An 18,420-nucleotide genomic window follows, 5' to 3' on the forward strand; every position below is an offset into this window, starting at 1 on the left:
GAGGGCTGTGCTTCACCCAGCCTCACTGCTGAGGCACCAGCCCAACTCCAGGGCTCCTGGAGAGCAGAACAGGAGCTGCAGGGATGGGCACCCACTCCTGTACCCAGCTCTGCAGGGGTACCTGTCCCCTGCTGTGACCCCTGGCTTGGGGCTGCAGGGACTTGTCCCCACCTTGTCCCTGGGACAGTAAGCACAGGGAGCATGGGGAGGCAGCTGCCCTGCCTGGGGCAGGTCTGTGCTCCACAGGCAGCCCTGTGCCCACTGCTCCCTGGGAACTGTTATCCTGGGATAGTGCTGGGAGCTGTTATCCCAGGATAGTGCTGGGAGCTGCTATCCCAGGATAACGCTGAGGAAAAGCCAGGGGAAGCTGAACACCCCCCAGGTCACACACAGCCAGTCTGGCACAGCCAGGCACTCATGGCACAAGGTAAGGCATTTATTTGCTGCCTCTCCAGCAGGGAGAGGGCTCAGAGTCCAGTTTGGAAGGAACTGCATGGCCTTTGGTGAGGTGAGCTGGAAGAGAGAACAATGGAGATGCTGTTGGGAGCCCAACCTTCTCCTGCCACCCTGTGCCTTCCTGTGATGGTGTGGCTTCATCCCCAGCCTGGGGCTGGAGAGGGAGATAAGAGCTGTGGATGCACTCAGCTTGCTCCAGGTCCCCAGGCACTCTGCTAGAGTTCATTCTTGCAAGAACCTGGGAAGATTAGAGAAAAAAAAAACATAAATTCAGCCAGATAAATTCAGTCATTAGCCTGGCTTTGGTTTGTGACTTTGCCAGGCAGAATGAGACTGACCTGAACTTCTGGGAATGTCACCCACACTTGCTGCTTTCCTTTTGGCAAACAACCCCAGGCTGGCTTCATCCCCCCCACACTCGGGAGTGTCACTGTCACCTCCCTGGCATGTCACAGTCCTTGCCTGGGCCCTGTGCAGGATGTCCCCAAATCCAGTGACAGTAACACCTGTGCTGGATCAGGGGCCAAAATCATTATGGCTTACAGAGCTCTGACCTGGTGCCTCTGCTGGTGGTTTAAATAAGAGAAAATAATTTTTTTGGTCATTGCACACATCCCCCACTGAGCAATTCTCAGTTATAGGATAGCATTCAGTTGGGAAATGCTCCACCAGGCATGGAATAGGGATGGCTGAGTAACTCTATGGGATGCCCTGCGAGCCCCAGAGCTTGCTGGGGTATGACAGGACAGCTTTGTGTCCTACAGGGACCATGAAAAGAGACAAAAACAGGTTTTGCTTGCTGAGACAGACTTGGCAGAAATTAATTTCAGGACTTTGGAGTCATCCCTTGGAATGAATCCATGTTACCTTGTGATACTGCTCACATTCCTCTGTGCTGTCACTAACAATATGTGCAGGGCACTACTAGAAAACTCAGCCTGCTGGAACCCTCAGTGGTTCTGGTAATTACCCCTTTCTGAGATGGTTTTTAAGTGTCTATTTGCAGCTACTTTGCTTTCAGACAAGTTCTTTGAATTCCTTTTCCTTCTCAGCCATTACTGCAAGCGCTGAACTGGGACTGAATATGCCCTGAACCAGTTTCTCCTGAGTCTTTCCAAGACTCAGCAAGCTGCTGTTGCACACCCCAGCCATGCCTAGTTTCTGGAATTCTTTATTGGGAAAATGAGCTGCAAAGAGCTGCATATCAAAATAAAAGAGTTCAGCTGGTTGTGTTCTGCTTGGAGCCCAGGTGAGCACCACAGGGACCCGAGGGGACGCTGTCCCTCTGCGTGGTGGGGACGCCAGGCAGGACCCCCAGCCTTCAGCCATTTCACACATGACAGCTCTCACTGGGGTCCCTTCCTCAGTTTGCTTCTTCGGAGACCCTCTCTGGTGCCCTTACTGGCCTGTAAACTTCCAAAATAAATACCTGAAACTTCCCAAGGTCATAAATCTGCCAGCCTCTGCACGCTCCCTAAACTTCCCTGATTGACTTTTTGGACTGTTAATTTCCTAAGAGCTGGGGGTTCTTTCCTAAGGACCGAGTTATCGGGAAGGGACAGCAGCTGTGAGGTGCTGCCTGCCACAGGTGCCCCACTGCTCCCAGTGCCTCCTCAGCTCTGCCCCACAGCCACGTTTCCATGTGCCAACCCTACAATTTTTGGCTGCTACAAGGGCAGTCAGATGTTGCAGCCATGGAAACAGCTTTGAAACGAAGCTAATGGGCTGTTTGTGTTCATCCTTTATTAATTACAGGCTGCTGAGCTTGAGGCAGATCCAGATTAGCAGTGGCATATGTGTTACTGATCTCGCTGGCCTGCATCTGCTCCCCGTGGCCGGGATGGCTGGAGGGAGATCCTTCCCCACTGCTTTTTCCAGGCACTTACACGTCTCCAGCCGCTCCTCCAGGAACGAGATCTGCTCGCTCAGGGAGTCAATCCTGTCCAGCTGCTGGAGGGAGTGGGACAGGCGGCTGATGGGGTCTGCACCGACATCCTCTGGTGGCATCAGGTTGTGGAAGGGGGCCAGCACCAGCTGGAGCTTCTGCAGGGAGAAGGGGAGCAGTGAGTGCAGGACCACCCGGGGGGACACAGCACCCACCAGGGAGGGCTCAAGGGGCTGTGGGTGCGTTCAAAGGGCTGGAAAAGCTGTGGCGTGGGCGCTGCGGGCAGCACAGCTGGGATTGCTGCTGGGATGTTAAAAATAGAGCCGGGGAGGAGGGAAACCCTGGCTGCAAACAGCCCCGGGTGGGAGCTGGCTGAGCAGGAACAGGGCAGGGGCATGTGCTGCAACTCGCCTGCTCCAGCGCTTCCACTCTGCTCCTCAGGTCCTTCATTTCTTCCTTCATTTCACTGGAGGGACCTGAAAAAGTGACCGAGGGAATGTCAGTGAGTAAAAGCCCACTGCCGAGGTGAGGTGGAAGCTGCTGGGGAGAAAGACGTGGCTGCAGGTCTCTGGCCAAGCTCTGCTGCTTTCCCCACCCAGGGTGGGGATCATTCCCCAGAGCATCAGCTGGACCTGCTGGCATCTAGTCCAGCTGCTAAAGGCACAGGCTGCTCCTGCTGCTGCAGCACCTGCAACGAAGCGGGGAGGGTTTCAAGCAGTGGGGCGATGCTTAAAGGACAAAAGATCTGGTGGATCCTGGCCTTTTGTGCCCGTGTTGCCAAAAAACACCCAGCTCTGCCCTGTGCTGTGGTGGGCACAAGGGATTGTCCCTGCTGAGGTTCCTGCACAGGGGTGGAGGCAGGTGGGGCACGTGCAGGCCGTCCCAGGTGTTTGCTGCGTGATGCCCGTGCTGGCCACAGCGCATTATTACTCACGGTACGAGTTTGAAGTGTCACAGCGCGTACCAAAAGTAATAATGGGCCGTCACCAGCGGCGCCCGCCGCTCCTCGTGGCTCCGGACCCGCCCTGCAGGAACGAGGATGATGAGGGAGAGAACAGACACATCCCAGACACCTCCAGCCGCAGCCAGGCCCCGTCACCCTCACAGATGGATTTGTGCTCGGGGGAAGTTGAGTGGGAGAAGCACTGCTGGGTCAGCCAGAATAAAGCTGAGGGGCTCTGGCTGTTGTCCCCTCTCCTGCCACTCCTGCGATGCTGTGTCCTCTCAGCTCTCCCTGCAGGCCCCCAGCAGCTGGGCTCAGTGTGGGGACAGGGTACCTGCTTGGCTGGAGGTGTCTGGCGCTGGCACCAGGGGCTGGCAGCCCTTGTCATCGGCAGCAAGGCTGAAGCCGTCCCGGCAGGCGCAGTGGAAGCTCCCGGCCGTGTTGATGCAGAGCTGGCTGCACCCGTGGCTCTGGCTGGCACATTCATCCACGTCTGCAACACAGGAACAGCTAGTGAGGAGGGGACAGGCTGAGGGGCACGGGTGGCTTAGGCACAGGGGGGATGCAGTGGAACCCCAGTGAGTGCCCCACAATGAGCTGGTGTTTGGGCCGGGCACAGCTCTGGGTGCCTGGGACAGCCCTGGATAAACCTGGGCTAAGCTGGAAGGGGTCTGGCCTCCTCCCCTCCGCCTGCTGCCCCCACAACACTGCCAGAAGGAGAAGCTGTGGTCAGAAATGTCCCAGCTCTGGCCAGGCGGGCGCAGGCAGTGCTCGGCTCTCATCCCGGATTTACGGCCGGGGTTTTGGTTCCAGCCAGCTGTGGCGAGGAGCTATCAGCCTTTCAAGTGTGTACAAAACCCAGTAACCTCTCCTCACACGGGGGAGTTATTAAAGCTGTTCCCACAAAGCAGAAAGAGCTGAAGCTCTTCCCACGCCCGGGCAAATCTGTTTTAGGCAGTGGGAAAATCCTTTCCCCTGGAGCTGGAGCTGTCAGCAATGGGCTCAGCCCTGCCTGGCCCAGCATGGGTCAATGCCACACGCTCCTCCTCTGCCTTACAGGAGGCTGGAAAGCTGGGAAAAGCTGGGAAATGTTGTGGTAGGGGTTTGCAGCACTGGTGTGCACCACACTGCCTGATTTCTCCACGCTGTGAGGAGCACTGGGCTCTTCCTGTGCTGCAGAGGAGCCTGGACATCACCAGGCTTCTCCTCCACCCCCAGATATTTTTGGTTTATGGATTTTTAGTCTCTGCAGTAAAAGGGCATTTTAGTTTACAGCAAGAGTTTACAAAGCCTGGGAGGGATGATCACAAACACACGATCCCAGGCTGGCCCCACAAGGGCTCTGTGCTACAGGGAGGCTCACAGCTCTGCTCACACCGACCCAGCACGGAGCAGCAGGCACAGAAAATGGGGGTGCACAGGAGGGAGCGCTGAGGCAGCCAAAGGGAGGTCAGACCTCCCCTGGGAGCCACACTTCCCATCATTTCCTGGAGCAGGTGTTGTTCAGGTGTGTGCACAGGGACACAATGAGACGTGGCCCAAGGTCTGATAAGGGGTAAGGTCTGACAAGGTCCCTGTCCCCTCTGAGGGGTTGGTGTGGGGCAAAGGACACCCAGAGCCCCACGGCAGCTGGCATGCTCCCAGGAGAAGCTCTCCAGCAGCAGGGCAGGTGTGACACAGGGAGCAGGGACAGAGGGGACATGGCCAGTACCTGTCTGGCAGGCTTGCCCCGTCCAGCCGGGGGGGCAGGAGCATCTCCCGGGGAAGGCGCAGCTCCCGCCGTTCTGGCACGGCTCCCAGCACAGAGCTGTGAGAGGAACACCAGCACAGCATCACCCAGGGGCTCCCCAGCTCCCTCCCTCCCACCCTGCATGTGTGCACACCCCAAAACACACCAGCACCACACAGCAGGGCTGAGCTGCCCAGAGGGAGCAGGACTTAGGGTGGGTGGAAGGAAGAGGAGCTGGAAAGAAGCTGAGATGGGAAGGAGGAGGGCAACAGGCAGCAGCCCCCTGTGCCACACTCTGAGCTCACTGGGAACAGACTGGCTGCTGCTGTGGTTTATTTTTGTTGTCTCCTGAAAGGGTTTCTCATCCATTTCTGCTGATTTCGATGGGAAGGACTTGTTTTATTTATCCTCTGCTAACTAAAAAGGTAATAAGCGATCCCAAAGGAATAAGGCCCAAGAGGCAGCAGAGAAAAGCTGGGAATTAATCAAATATTGAACCACATTTGGCTGTGATGCTGAAAATTTAATTCAGGGAGAATGAATCTGACAGACAGAGGGTGGGTAAATGAGAGAAGTGGTCCTGGGGCCCCCCTCCAGGGACACGTCTGGGGACGGGCAGTGGCACAGGGGTGACCCAGCAGCTCCTTACCTCTGTTACAGCCCAGCGTGTGGCCGTTTGCTCTGCTCCAGCCAGGACAGCACGAGGCCATGGGCTGGGCCAGCTGCCTGTAGCTCTGCCTGTAGACAACCCTGTAGATGGTCCTGCAAGGCAAGGCTGGGCTGAGCCGTGTGGCCCGGAGCCGTGTCCTGCTCCCACGGCAGCTCGGGGCGCTCCCGGGAGCTGGGATCCCCATCCCCGGGGGGGGAGCAGGATCCCTGCTGCCCGTGGCTCACCTGTAGGTGCTGCAGAGGCGGTGGCCCTGGCAGGTGGTGAGGTAGGGCTGGTACACGGGCTGCACATGGGACTCGGCGTGGGCACCGGGGCGGCGCGGCGGCGCCGTGGCTGAGCACACCCTGCGCCTGGGCACACAGGGCTGGGTCAGTCCCGCAGCCAGGGCACGGCCCCAGCTCCCCTCTCTGCACCGGGCTAGTGGACAGCAGTGCCCGCTTGCCCCAGTGACATCAGAACCACTTGAAGCTGTTTCGGGTCAGTGACACAGCCCTGGAGCACTGAGCGGCGTGGGCGCTTCCTCCCCCCGTCCCGTGGGAGCAGTTGGGACCCAGATTTAGGGATGATTTACTCATTACATTGTCTTCTTTCCCCTAAAATCACTCACTTTCTGGGTGGATTTTTCCTTTCTGAGACTTTTGCATTCCTGAAACGGATGCCCCTGTGGTCACCAAGAAATTAATGATTTCACAGGAAGGGTCAGGCTCACCGCAAAAAAAAGTTAGAGGTTGGATAAAAAGCACTCCCCAGCCTTCCTAAGATAAGTGCTATCCAGTAAAAAACTTTCCCAAGGTTAACAGCCAAAGTGGTCTTGCTTAAACATCCTTTTTTTCAACAATTTCCAGCCCAAACAGGTCAGTCCCACTGAGGAACCCATCTACTCATCTCAGCCTCCCAGTTCAATTAGAAACTAAAATAAAAAGCCTGGGAATTAGCATGGACATCAGATGGTTTCCATTAACTCCAGAAAACTCCTCTCAGCCTCATGATTAATGTTATAGAAGATGCAATTTTTAAATGGCAATTGTTTGCTTTGTAAAATTCAGAACAAAGTTTTAGCTGCAGCCTGTGCGTGTGAGCGAGGAATTCAGCTGTGGTTTCAGTCCTGGACAGAATGTGAAAGGTTTGACGCTGGAGGAGCGTTTCAGTGTAAAAACAAACTTCCTAGAAAATGTGAGCTGTGTCTGGGGGAGGGTTTTGAGCTGCAGCTCCTCTCAGCTGGGGAAGAAACTGGGGCACTGAGCTCTGGGCTTCCTCAGACCCAGCAGGAGCTGAGCTGTGCCTGGCCAGGCTGTGCTGGGATCCAGGGAGAGCTCCCAGACCCATTTCCCAGAAAGGGAAGGGGAATTGCTGGAGCTGCCACTGCCCCAGCAGAGTCCTGGGGGGCACAAAGCACAGCCCAGGCTTTCCCTGGGTGCCCATCAGAGCTGGCAGCTCTGTCCTCCTCTGATGGGAGCTGCATCCTTCAGTGACAGCGTGTTCACAAGGCTTGATTTGTGTGCTAGCAGGATTTCACACATTATTTTCATGAAGGATGTGCTTGAAAGAGGCTGTAATAATTCCTGAACAGCTCAGGGCCTGATGAGCTTTTGACTCTCCTGGACAAAATGCCCAGAGTGTCTTTGTGTCCCTGCACGGAGTTAAACAGAGCTGGGACGTTTCCTCTGAGAGATGTTTTAGCTTTAGTGAGAAAGCAAACAACCAGCAACAGGCTGCTGAGCCTTGGGAGAGTTTTTTCCACCTCCTCACCAGCCCAGAGAGCCACACAGGGCTGCTCCCACCAAGAGAGGACGTGCCTCACCCTGATGGGTGGGGAACACACCTGAGAGGTGCAGGCAAAACAGAGCCTTACCCTGTGTGGGCAAAGCCCTCCATGCTGGTGGTGCTGAGGATGAGGAGGAGTCCCCAGAGGAGGCAGCTGAGGCTCCACATGTCCCGTCCCTCCTGCAGCACTGGCTCCTGCTCTTCCGTGGGTTGTGCTGGCTCCTACTGCATGGCTCGTCCTTCAGTGGGGATCCCTGCAAGCAGGAGAGCAGCACTGTGAGGGAGGGAGGACATTTCAGGAGAAAATTATTCACTGAAAGAGTGATTGGGCACTGGAATGTTCTGCCCAGGGAGCAGCAGAGTCACCGTCCCCGTGTTTAAAAAAAGACTGGACGTGGACTGGACTGGATGTGGCACTCAGCGCCATGGTTTAGTTGATAAGGAGATGTTATCCTTATCAAAGGACTTGATCTCAAAGGTCTTTTCCAACCTAGGTCATTCTGTGGTTCTGTGAGGTGTCCCTGCCCAGCTGGTGACACCTGACAGAGCCGTGGGGACAAACCCCTGGCAAGGTGGGAGCTGCTCCAGGCACAAACCCCCCTTGCCCCGCTGGTCTCACCAGTGTGGCACAATGTTAATTCAGGAATTATCCTTGATTTAGCTCGGGGGATGCCTGGAGATGCTCTCAGGGCAGCAGGAGCTGTGCAGTTGTGTTGGGGGCAGGGAAGGGATGTGTTTTGCCTCCAACTCGCTGCCAGTTCCAGGCAGCGAGGGCAAAACAATGGCCTGTCATTTCTTAATGCACACAGCATTGTAAAGCTGCGTTTTCCCACCACATTAAACACTGAAATCTGATCTTCTTCTCTTTAAAACACAAATTCGTGACAGAGAAAAGTGCTGTAAGGGCCACATGTACCATCTGCAGAGTCGGCTCTGAGGCACAAACCGAGAGGTTTTGATTTTCTCGCAGAGGACAAATACGAAACAAGGCTGAAGAGGGTCAGTAACAATATCCAATTGAAACAATATCTCATTTAAACAAACCACTTGGCCTCCGGATGGCAGCAGCTGAAGGAGGAAGAAATAAAGAAACCCACCTAAAATATTCACCAGTTAAAGAAAGAACCTTCTGACTAAACTTTCTGAAAGGGGAGGCTACACAAGAAACCTTCTAAGGCTGCAGATACCGTGATCTGCAAATCGACTTTCTAAAATCCCCACATGCTGTAGGGCAGGACTGGACTGGAAAATTGCAGTTTGATCCCCAAATTCCATTGGGAAATCCCAACTCTGAGACAGGTTGTTACAAATACCCATGGCAAATTTGCAGAGCCTGCAGGTCTCCAAGGCACTCGGGATCGTCCTTTCCTCGGTGCAGGAGAAGAATCTGAGGCAGGGAGAAATGGAGATTCACATCTGGAGAGAGACCAGCCTGGTGCCTTCCTGCCCCTTAATATCAAATGTCAAATATCAAATATCCCAGCAGATTTCCATGCAAGCCCAGCCCTGAGGATGGAAGGAGGATTTTGGTGCTTTAAAGCCTGTAGTACTCCATTCTTCTTCAAACACAGAAATTAATTTAATTTCCTAATGAAGAAGGTATGGTACCTCCACCATCAGGAAAGCAAATCTTGCTTGTCCTGCAGGATTTTTAAAAATATTGAAGGAGTTTTCCCTCTCCCCAGTCCTCCTAGAGACATTCCAAGGCCACTGGTGCACGGACACACACCAACTCCCCTTTGCTCCGTCAGCCAGCTTTTCCCAGGGCTAAACTGGGACACAAAACTTCCCTACAATCCCAGATCCCAGGTTCTCAGTGCTGCTCCTCACGTCTGGAAGCCAAACTCTGCCAACCATCTCCATCCTCCCACAGGATTCCCGTGGCTGCAACGGGAGCTTTCCTTGTGGGGAAGGCAAGAAACACAGGGCACAAGCCTAAAATACAGAGTTTGTTTTTTCACTTTGAACTGGAGCAGCACTTCCCTACCTCGAGGATCCCTCTGGACTATAAAATTATGGTTGCTTCGTAACAGAAAAAGCTGTAAAAATAGAAAATACGATAGTCTAGACTTGTCTTTTTTATGGGTTTACAAAAATCAACCCCTTAAAAGCTGCTGAAGATCATCCAACCTGTTGCCACCGTCTATCCCATGCTTTTTTAAAGAATAGAACTTAAGGAAGAAAAAAATTATGCTCAAGAAAAAATTAAAAAAGGCCTTTTAAGCCTCTCAGATGAAGAGGTGAAGCCTCTTGGTCTGACAAGTGAAATTATGTCTTAGGGGTCAGCAAATCCTCCTTGCCTGACCACGTGCTCCTGCAAGTCTGGGGCTCCCTGTTCCACCAGCCAGAACCATTCCCAAAATTCTCCTAAATTCTCCAAATTCTGCTCTTGCCTCAACGACAACCGAGAGGACTCCCAACGCAGGGCACAGGTGAGCAGCATTTCGTGCAGCCCTGCCCAGGAGCCGGCAGCAGGAGGAATCATCACGCCGCGAGGATGAGAGAAGCCAGCCCCCGGCGAGGATGCCATGGCTCTCCCGGGAGCACCAGGCTGCGCTCTCCGGACAGCCCGGCCTGTTCTGCAGGTAAATCCGCTGCTCCAAGCCTGGCTGTGCCCGCAGAGCCAAACCCGGCCCGGGAGGGGATGGATTCGCCCTCGCAGCCAGCTCCGGCTGCTCCCCGCGCGGGATTGGGCTGGGATGCGCTGCCGCGGGATGGATGGAGCGTGGGGACACCGCGGAGGGAGCTGTGGCACTGCCCGCGGGACACGGGGACACGGCGACAGCGACACCGTGCAGGGAGCCGGTACCGCCGGGGCTGCGGGGATGTGGGTGTCCCGGGGGACTGCAGGGACACGGGGGTGCGGTGGGGAGACAGGGACACGGGTGTCCCGGGGGGTGTAGGGACACGGGTGTCCCTTGAGGAGACGGGGACACGGATGTCCCGTGGTGACACAGGGACACGATATCCCGGGGGGCTGCAGAGACACGGGTGTCCCGGGGAGCTGCGGGGACACGGGTATCCCGGGGGTCTGTAGGGACACGGGTGTCCCGGGGGGCTGTAGGGACACCCGTGTCCCGGGGGGCTGTAGGGTCACCCTCGGGGAGGCGGGGACGCGGATGTCCCGGGGGCTGTAGGGACACGGGTGACCCGGAGAGCTAAAGGGACACGATGTCCCGGGGAGCCGTAGGGACACGGGTGTCCCGGAGAGCCGTAGGGACACGGGTGTCCCGGGGGGATGCAGGGACACCCGCGGGGAGGCGGGGACGCGGATGTCCCGGGGGTCTGTAGGGACACGGGTGTCCCGGGGGGATGCAGGGACACCCGCGGGGAGGCGGGGACGCGGATGTCCCGGGGGTCTGTAGGGACACGGGTGTCCCGGGGGGATGCAGGGACACCCGCGGGGAGGCGGGGACGCGGATGTCCCGGGGATGCTCCCGCGGCCGCAGCAGCCCGAGCCCTGAGCCCTCCCAGCCCCCCGCGCTGCGGTACCGAGCCCCGCTCCGCCGGCACCCCCGTCCCCCGCCCGTCCCCGCCGGGCCCCCCGCCCCGGCCGTGCCGAGCCCCGGGCGGCGCCCGCCGGGACTCACCGGTGCCGGTGGCGGAGCCGCGGAGTCGCCGCCGCGCCGCGGCCCCCCGCGCATTTCCTCCCCCGGCCCCGGCCGGTCCCTCCGCCCCGGCCCAATGAGCTCCCGGCGGGGAGGAAAGCGGAGCCTCCCGGCCGGGGGAAACGCCGGGGATCTCCGCCTGCCCCCGCCCCGCCGGGCCCCGCCGGCCGCCACCTGCCCCCGGCTCCCCGGGACTCGTGCGGGGACCGGGCAGCACCGGCGGGGACCGGGCAGGAGCCCCGGGGCGCCCCGGCTGAGGGGACGCGCTGCTGGAGCGGCGCTGATGCTGTCGCTGATGGGGACGGGGCTGCGGGGCGCTCCGGTGGGTGTGCAGCCTTACCTGTGAGCCCAGGGCAGCAGCAGCCCCGGCCCCACCAGCCCCACGGGCCCCACCAGCCCCACCAGCCCCACGAGCCCCACCAGCCCCACGAGCCCCACGGGCCCCACGAGCCCCACCAGCCCCACGAGCCCCACCAGCCCCACGGGCCCCACGAGCCCCACCAGCCCCACCAGCCCCACGGGCCCCACCAGCCCCACCAGCCCCACCAGCCCCACCGGCCCCACCAGCCCCACGGGCCCCACCAGCCCCACCAGCCCCACCAGCCCCACCAGCCCCACGAGCCCCACGCTGCGGGGACACGCGCGGCCCCCAAGGGCCAGCCCGGCTGGGTGTGCAGGGGATTAGCAGCGAGAGACATCGCGGCTCGGCCCCGGCCCTCGCCCAGGGCTGTGCGGACTCCCCGGGGGGATGATCCATCGCAGCACGGGGCAAATTGAATTCTCTTGACTAAAAATCTCTGTCCTGGTCTGCACTGCCCACCACGAGCACAGAGGATGTGAGGAGGAGACTCATCTCTCCCTGGGTTAGAGACCTGCTCCAGACCCTCCCGCCGTGCCCGTTTATCCCCCTGAGCTCCTTCCAAAGTCCTGCAGGAGCCGGTGATGTTTCCAGCAAATCCTAAAGGATGCTTAGAGAATTCCTTGGAAGTCCCCCATCTGCAGAGGGACCCTCCGGGGTGACACCCAGGGCTCAGCCCCGGCTGCCCAACACCTGCCCCGGGACAGCTCGGGCGGCCCAGCTGCCTACAGGCTTCTCCTCTTAAATGCCCAGTTATTTATCAAAGCGGCTCGGTTTGTGCCAAATTGCCACTTGTTTTGTCTACATTTTTGTCTGGAAAATTAGAGCACAGAGGGTTATTGTTTCTCAAATGACTTAGGCGCCTGCCCATGCACAGAACCATTCTTAAAGATAGCAGGGATCTGATGTGCAAATGAATGGCAGGATACAGCCCCCTGGGAATATTTGTTCCCATTAAGCCCTGTAAATTTTTTGAAAGCATGTAAGCATTTAAAGGAAATATTTACCAGTTCAACAATAATGGCTCCAAGAGAACAACTGAGATCACTGGCCCATCCCCTCTGTTTCCTCAGGGATATGCTGGGGCTGCTGATGGGACTGGAACTGCCTCGGGCCGTGCTGCACCCTCCGGGGAAGCTGATGGGTGCTTGGGGCTCTCCGTGTAAAAGGAGCTTTGGTGGGATCCTCCCTGAGAAGGGAACAGAGGGGAATCCTCTCTGGAAGTGCTGGTGGAGATGGAGATCCCTCCCAGCAGCAGGGAAAGGTTTGCTGGTGCTGCTGGAAGTGCAGCTCTGTGTTGTGAAGCATCTCACACGGGTTTGTTCACCCTCTGGAGCCATCCTACCTCTGGGGAGTGATTTCAGCTCCCTTAATTTCATCAGCACAGGCAACGTCTCCCAAGAGCCTTGGAAGCACACTAATTATCTTGTTACGCAGAGAGCATTATTGGTTTTTTTTCTGGTGTATGGGGAAGATGAACAGAGCCTGAATTATTGTCTAATAATTGCAAAATGCGTGTGGAAGCCAGAGCTTCTCTGTGTGGCCATACTGAAAACACAGGATCTCATTTTGCAGCGGAGACGACTCACCTCATCCACGCTGCTCCATCAGGTGTCCTGAGCAGGGATCCTTTGCTTAAGGAGCATCTTGGTTTCTTTCTGTGAGGACAGAAAAAGGCCAGTGTTACACTCCCCTTGTCAGGCAGGCAGAGAGCAGCGACCCAGCCCTCACCCACGATGGACCTGGCGTTCCCTGGACACTCCCAAAGATCCCTGCAGGGTGGTGGCCACAGAGCCACCACCAGAGAGGCACAGACACTGTGACACCCTGGCAGGGCATGAGGAAACCCATCCCCACCCCACAGAGGGTGTTTCAGGAGCAGCCCATGGCCCTGATCCTGCTTGCTGTGATCCCAGTGGGAATGCAGGCAGAGCCACGGTGCCCTTGCACCTTTTAGGGCTGAGCAGGCCGGGGCACAAGCGGGGCTGATGAGCAGAAGGGATTTGCTGAGCAGGATCTATCCCCTCCAGCAGCTTTGCCAGTGCTCGAGGCTGGCATTTTCCAAGAACCCAGGAGAACAGGAGTGCACCTGGCACACTCTCCCAGGTGTATCCCAGCTCACCTCCCTGATTTGTGATCCCACCTGCTGCTCCCCAGCATTCTCCTTTACCATGACACTCTACCATTTACCCTCATTTAAGGACAAGCATCCCTCACTGCCCAGGAAAGCTTTGCATGAATCCCTGGGATTCCAAGTGCAAATTTGATGGTGAGGAAGAGGATGGACTCGTCCTTCAGGACACCACCACAGCACAGGACCAAGCACGCTCCTTCCAGGGACCCCACTGGAGCTTTCTCAGCCACAGGCAGCCCCTCCCTAAGTGCACTGAGTATTTTAAATTCTGCCAGTATTTTAACTGCAAAAAGTTTCCAGTTCCATTTATTGGGTCAAATCTTTGCTCGAGCAAGTGCCTGAGTCAGCTGCTAAAGAACTACACGCAGCCCATTAAAAGAGCATTTAATCCTCTGCTCTCAGGGAGGGTTCTGTGTCTTCTGTGCTAATATTCATTATGCTGGGAGGGAAATCCCCCAGGACAAGGCCTGGCAAAGCTCCCTTGGAAGCAGAGGAGTTATGCCAGGTCAGAGTGGGGGAAGATCAGATCTGTTGGCACTGTTAATGTCAGTGTGATGAGCTCCTGACAAAGGCAGCAGGGGATTTTGGCTCCTGCCTGAATTCAAAGTCCTCCCTTGCCCGATATTTTACATTTTTCCCCCACAGCTTTCTCCCTTGCACACCAGAACTGCACTCCCACGACATCTAACATTAATGCTTGTCTCCAGGCCAGCAAAGAAATGTTTCTGCCCAGCCTCCCTCTTGGATTCAACCATGTCAAAACCTCCTTGTCTCCCACTGGTTTCACCAGCAGCATGAGCTGGGAGATCCCAGATCCCAGGCTGAGCACCAGGCTGGCTGTGCAGGTGAGATTTTCACCCACCTCCCGATTTCCTAGAGCCTGCCAAGCCCACAGCTCCTGCCTGGGCATCCATCATCCCCCTGGAGCATCCGTGGGGCATTGAGGGCTGGAGCTGAGGGCTGGAAGTGCTTTCCCTGTTTGGTAGCAGAGCTTGGAGGGTGGGAGGCATCTGGGGCATGAAGATGGAAGGATTAACAGTGGAGAATTAAATCCCAGATCAGGAAGCTGCTCTTTAGAGAGGAGCACTTGCAGCCCCTCGCAGAAAACGGGACGTGCCCAGGCACACGAGCTCGCCCCAAACAGGAGTGCTGGAGGGACAGATGGATGGGGACAGGGCAGAGAGTGACACACATACAGATGCAAAACCTTCCAGCCCCCCCAGGCGTGCCTGACCCCACCCTGCAGTGCACAATGGGCTCTCACTGGTCTCCACGGGGGTCTGGCACACAACCAGAGGCACTTGCTAAAGCAAAAGGGAATTTTTGGTGCTTCTCAGAAATAGAAGAAAGGAGGAATGGCGCTTTTTTTGCTGTTCTAGGACAAACTCTTCTGCTCGGGACTTCGTGAGGCTGTTTGTAAACTTTACACTTCAGTTCAAGCTTTGGAGCAGCCCCTGTTCTGCAGGGCTCTGGGAGGGAAATGACCTCCCACTGTTCTATTCTGGCTCATATTGTTCTCAGCTGCTCAGCTGCACTCCAGCTATCTCAGTGGAAATCTAGAGGAGTCCACTGATGGCAGTGGGATAAAACCAGGTCAAACCAAGAAAAGAACTTGACCCATCATAACTCTCGCTCTTGTTGCCACCAGTGGCTCAGGACTCTGCATATTAAAACTGAGACCTGAGCCTCACAAAGTGATTTTTTTTTTTTTTTTTTTGGCCTGAGTAAGGATTCACAAGCATTAGTTGTCTCAGGGCTACTGTGTTCTGACTTAAGGTGCCCATGGGGACAACCAGCAGCTGAGCTGGAGCTGTGCAAAAACAAATGCAGGAACAGGGCACCATCCCATAGCCAGCTTTATTTTCCCCTATTGAATTTCTATTTACATTTAGAGGATGCAGCAATGGCTGCAGTGTAAAAGGTGGGAAATGATTCATCCCACCCAAGAAGAAACTGAATTTTGTGGATTTCTGTAAAATTTCCCTGGCAAAAAAACCTGGCAGTGGTCTCTTGCCCCACTTTCCCAGTGAATCAGCACATGGGAGGTGTGGTGGGATAGCTGGGAGCTGCAGGATGGCTCAGCCCCTGCACCAGCCCAGGGAACAGCTCAGCAGAGAGCCTTTCACCCAAGAAATCCTCGCTCTGATTATCTTTCTCTTCCAGGGGAAAGTTTCCAGCTGCAGGAACCTGCCCTGGGTATGGGCAGGACGGGGATCCCGGCGCTCACTTTGGGAGAGAGGAAAGAACAGTTCTGATCCCCACTTTTCTTTGCTGAGACACTTTTGTTTCCCTGCCCGGTCTGGGACCTTTCCCCGGTGTTTCTCCCAGCCCTGCTGCTGCTGCTGGGACAGAGGGGAGGGCTCCTTTACCCCAATTTGTTGCAGTCTGTAAATCTGCCTCCCCGCGGCCAGCCCCACCTGCAGCAGCAGAGCCTGGGAAAAGGCTGGAATGAGCCTCCGGACCGGATCCAATTTCTCGTCCTTACCTCCAGGGAAGCCTGGGAGAGCTGGTGGTGGAACAGCAGAGAGGGGGAGTCGCTCCTTCGGCAGATCCCAGGCAAGAACAGGGAGAATCTGCCGGGGCAGATCCGCGTTTCCCACTGCTGCCCAGAGGTGAGGTGGATTTTTGAGGATGCTCCAGCTCCAGCCACAGCGGCCTTCCACAGCCTCCCAAGCACTGCCAGACCTTCCCAATCCAGCTTGAAATTCATTCGATCACTGGCAAAGCCTTGTTGTTCATTTCTGTGTTTGATTCTTTGCTCAGGGGTTTGGTTCCATGAATGCTGGACCCTGGGAAAAAAGATGCTGGGTTATTTCTACCAAGAGCCCTTCACTGGTGTGGTTCTGCTCCGTATTCCTGCACAGCCAGACAGTGCCTGGGTATCCCAGCTGTTCCTTTATCCCAAAATACCCTGGAAGCCTCCTGCCTGCACTGTGCAATGCCACAGATGAGGACAGCAGGACCCACAGGTAGCTGCAGACAGCATGAAAACCACCCAGCTCCATGGTTATAAATGTGGGAGGCTTTGCTGAGCTCCTGGTGTGCACAGCCAGCATGATCCAGGCTCGGCTGTGGGTCAGGACAAGCCTCGGTGGCAGAGGCAGGACAATGCCTGCCCACATCCCTGTCCTGCCCCACATCCCAGCCGGGTCTGGGGTGGATTCAGCAGCACTCAGAGGAGAGCAGAGGGCAGGGGCAGAGCGGGGAGGATGGACAGCCTGGTGATGCACCAGAGGTATGCAGACAGCAGGCAGAGGGAAAAGGGGGGGAGATACAGAAAGAAAAGAGATTAGCTAAGGATTTCCAGCTATCTCACAGGAATTTGTGCGAGTGTTTGCAGCCTCTACATGCACAGGAGGTAAAATTTACCCACTGGCTTCTCCTGCCCCTCAAAACAGCCTGAATGCCAGTGGGGTGACTTAAAAATAACAGTGCTGGAGGCTGGGCTGTGCTCAGAGCAAAGCCGTGCTCAGCACGTGGCTGACAGCAGCTCCAGCCTCGCCGGGAGCCTGTGGAGACTGCCTCACACACCTGGGTGTTCCAGGGGATGCTTTGCACACCTGGGTGCTCCGTGCTAGGTGTTCAACCATCCCCAAGGCTCCCAGCACCACGAGCAGGGGCAAAACCCACTCAGAGCTTCACAAGGACGCGCTCCCGCGGCCCGCAGTGCCAGCTCCCCTTCCCCATCCCATCCCATCCCATCCCATCCCATCCCATCCCATCCCATCCCATCCCATCCCAAACCTCCTCATCTCATCCCAAACCTCCTCATCCATCCCACCCCATCCCGTCCATCCCCGCTGGGCTCTGTGGTACCTCGGGTGTCCCCTGTCCCCTGCCGTGCTCCCCGCTGGCTCTCGGTGCCCATCCCTGCCCGGCCACACCGTGCCCAGCGGCCCTGGGTGCCGTCCCGGTGTCCCCGGTGTCCCCGGTGTCCCCGGCGTCCCCGGCATGGCCGGCTGCACACAGGCAGAGGTGGCTGCTGAGGTGGAAGGGCGGCTTTTTATGCTTTTCTTCCTGTATAAATCAGGCCGGGGATGGACAATCCCAGACAGGACTTCCTGTGTGTGTTGTGAGCTGATAAGGGCGCCGCGAGGAGAACAAACACGGCCGCCCCGAGGGGGACGGGGGCCACGGGGCGGGACCCCCACGCCGAGCCCACCACGCAGAGCAGGCAGCCACGAGTCCCCACGGACAGGGCTGCCGGCCCAAACTCCCTCCCGAGCCTCACACCAGGCCTGAGATGGGTGGGACCCACCCCGCCCCACTTTGGGGAACATTTTGGCAGCTCCCACTCCTATTTTTGGGACGCTGGGGACCCCCACGGCGCCAGGGACCTGTGGCAAGCATGGCAGGGTTGGTGGCCACCTCCTCAAGAGGGGCCATGTCAATGTTGAGCACCATTGGAGCATCTTCTGGGGTATTGTGACCCCCTTGAAATTTGGGGCACGAGGCTGTGCTGAGGTTATTGTCACCCTGTCACACTGTGCTGGGTTGGGAAAGAGAGAGGTGCATGGTTTGGGCCACTAAACCTGCAGGACATCACCTGGCAAAGGTGTTCCCTTCAGGCCAGGCAGCAGAGAAGTGTGGAAACAACAGCCCTGATGCCCTCATTTTCAAGCTCATTCAGGTGCAAAACTGATTGTATTCCAAATTTAATCTGTGTGTGTGTGTGTGTGACCTCAGTTCTGGGCAACCAAAGGAGGAACAACACAGTTTGTAAGGGGATTTTGGAATTTCAATCCAGAGGTGTTTTAGAGCATGAGGGCTGTGGCAGTGGCAATTATTCCTCAGCTCTCCAGACCCGTGGGTTCTGCTCCTATCCCAGCAGAGTGCCTGGCATGGATTTAGGGCCACGTTCCACCTGGGGTCC

The 18,420-nt window shown here is 56.8% G+C and overlaps 1 protein-coding gene and 1 long non-coding RNA gene across 2 annotated transcripts; one reads left to right on the forward strand and one right to left on the reverse strand.

The window, feature by feature from the left end:
* Nucleotides 1–415: 415 nt before the first annotated feature.
* On the reverse strand, nt 416–16,141 carry EGFL7 (EGF like domain multiple 7). The gene is made up of 10 exons (XM_031506302.2): nt 16,033–16,141; nt 13,003–13,071; nt 7,536–7,701; nt 5,908–6,033; nt 5,663–5,775; nt 4,996–5,091; nt 3,619–3,777; nt 2,753–2,817; nt 2,343–2,499; nt 416–694 (listed from the first exon to the last, which is right to left on the reverse strand). Exons 3-10 carry the CDS (start codon nt 7,613–7,615, stop codon nt 672–674), a joined length of 819 nt encoding a protein of 272 aa, XP_031362162.2. The 5' UTR covers nt 7,616–7,701; nt 13,003–13,071; nt 16,033–16,141; the 3' UTR covers nt 416–671.
* LOC116184213 (uncharacterized) lies at nt 10,224–16,272 on the forward strand. Its single transcript, XR_004148970.2, has 3 exons — nt 10,224–10,252; nt 14,255–14,392; nt 16,039–16,272. It is a non-coding gene; the product is annotated as an uncharacterized LOC116184213 (long non-coding RNA).
* The last annotated feature ends 2,148 nt before the right edge of the window (nt 16,273–18,420 follow it).

Source organism: Lonchura striata, chromosome 22 (assembly GCF_046129695.1).
Source record: "Lonchura striata isolate bLonStr1 chromosome 22, bLonStr1.mat, whole genome shotgun sequence".
NCBI lineage: Eukaryota > Metazoa > Chordata > Aves > Passeriformes > Estrildidae > Lonchura > Lonchura striata.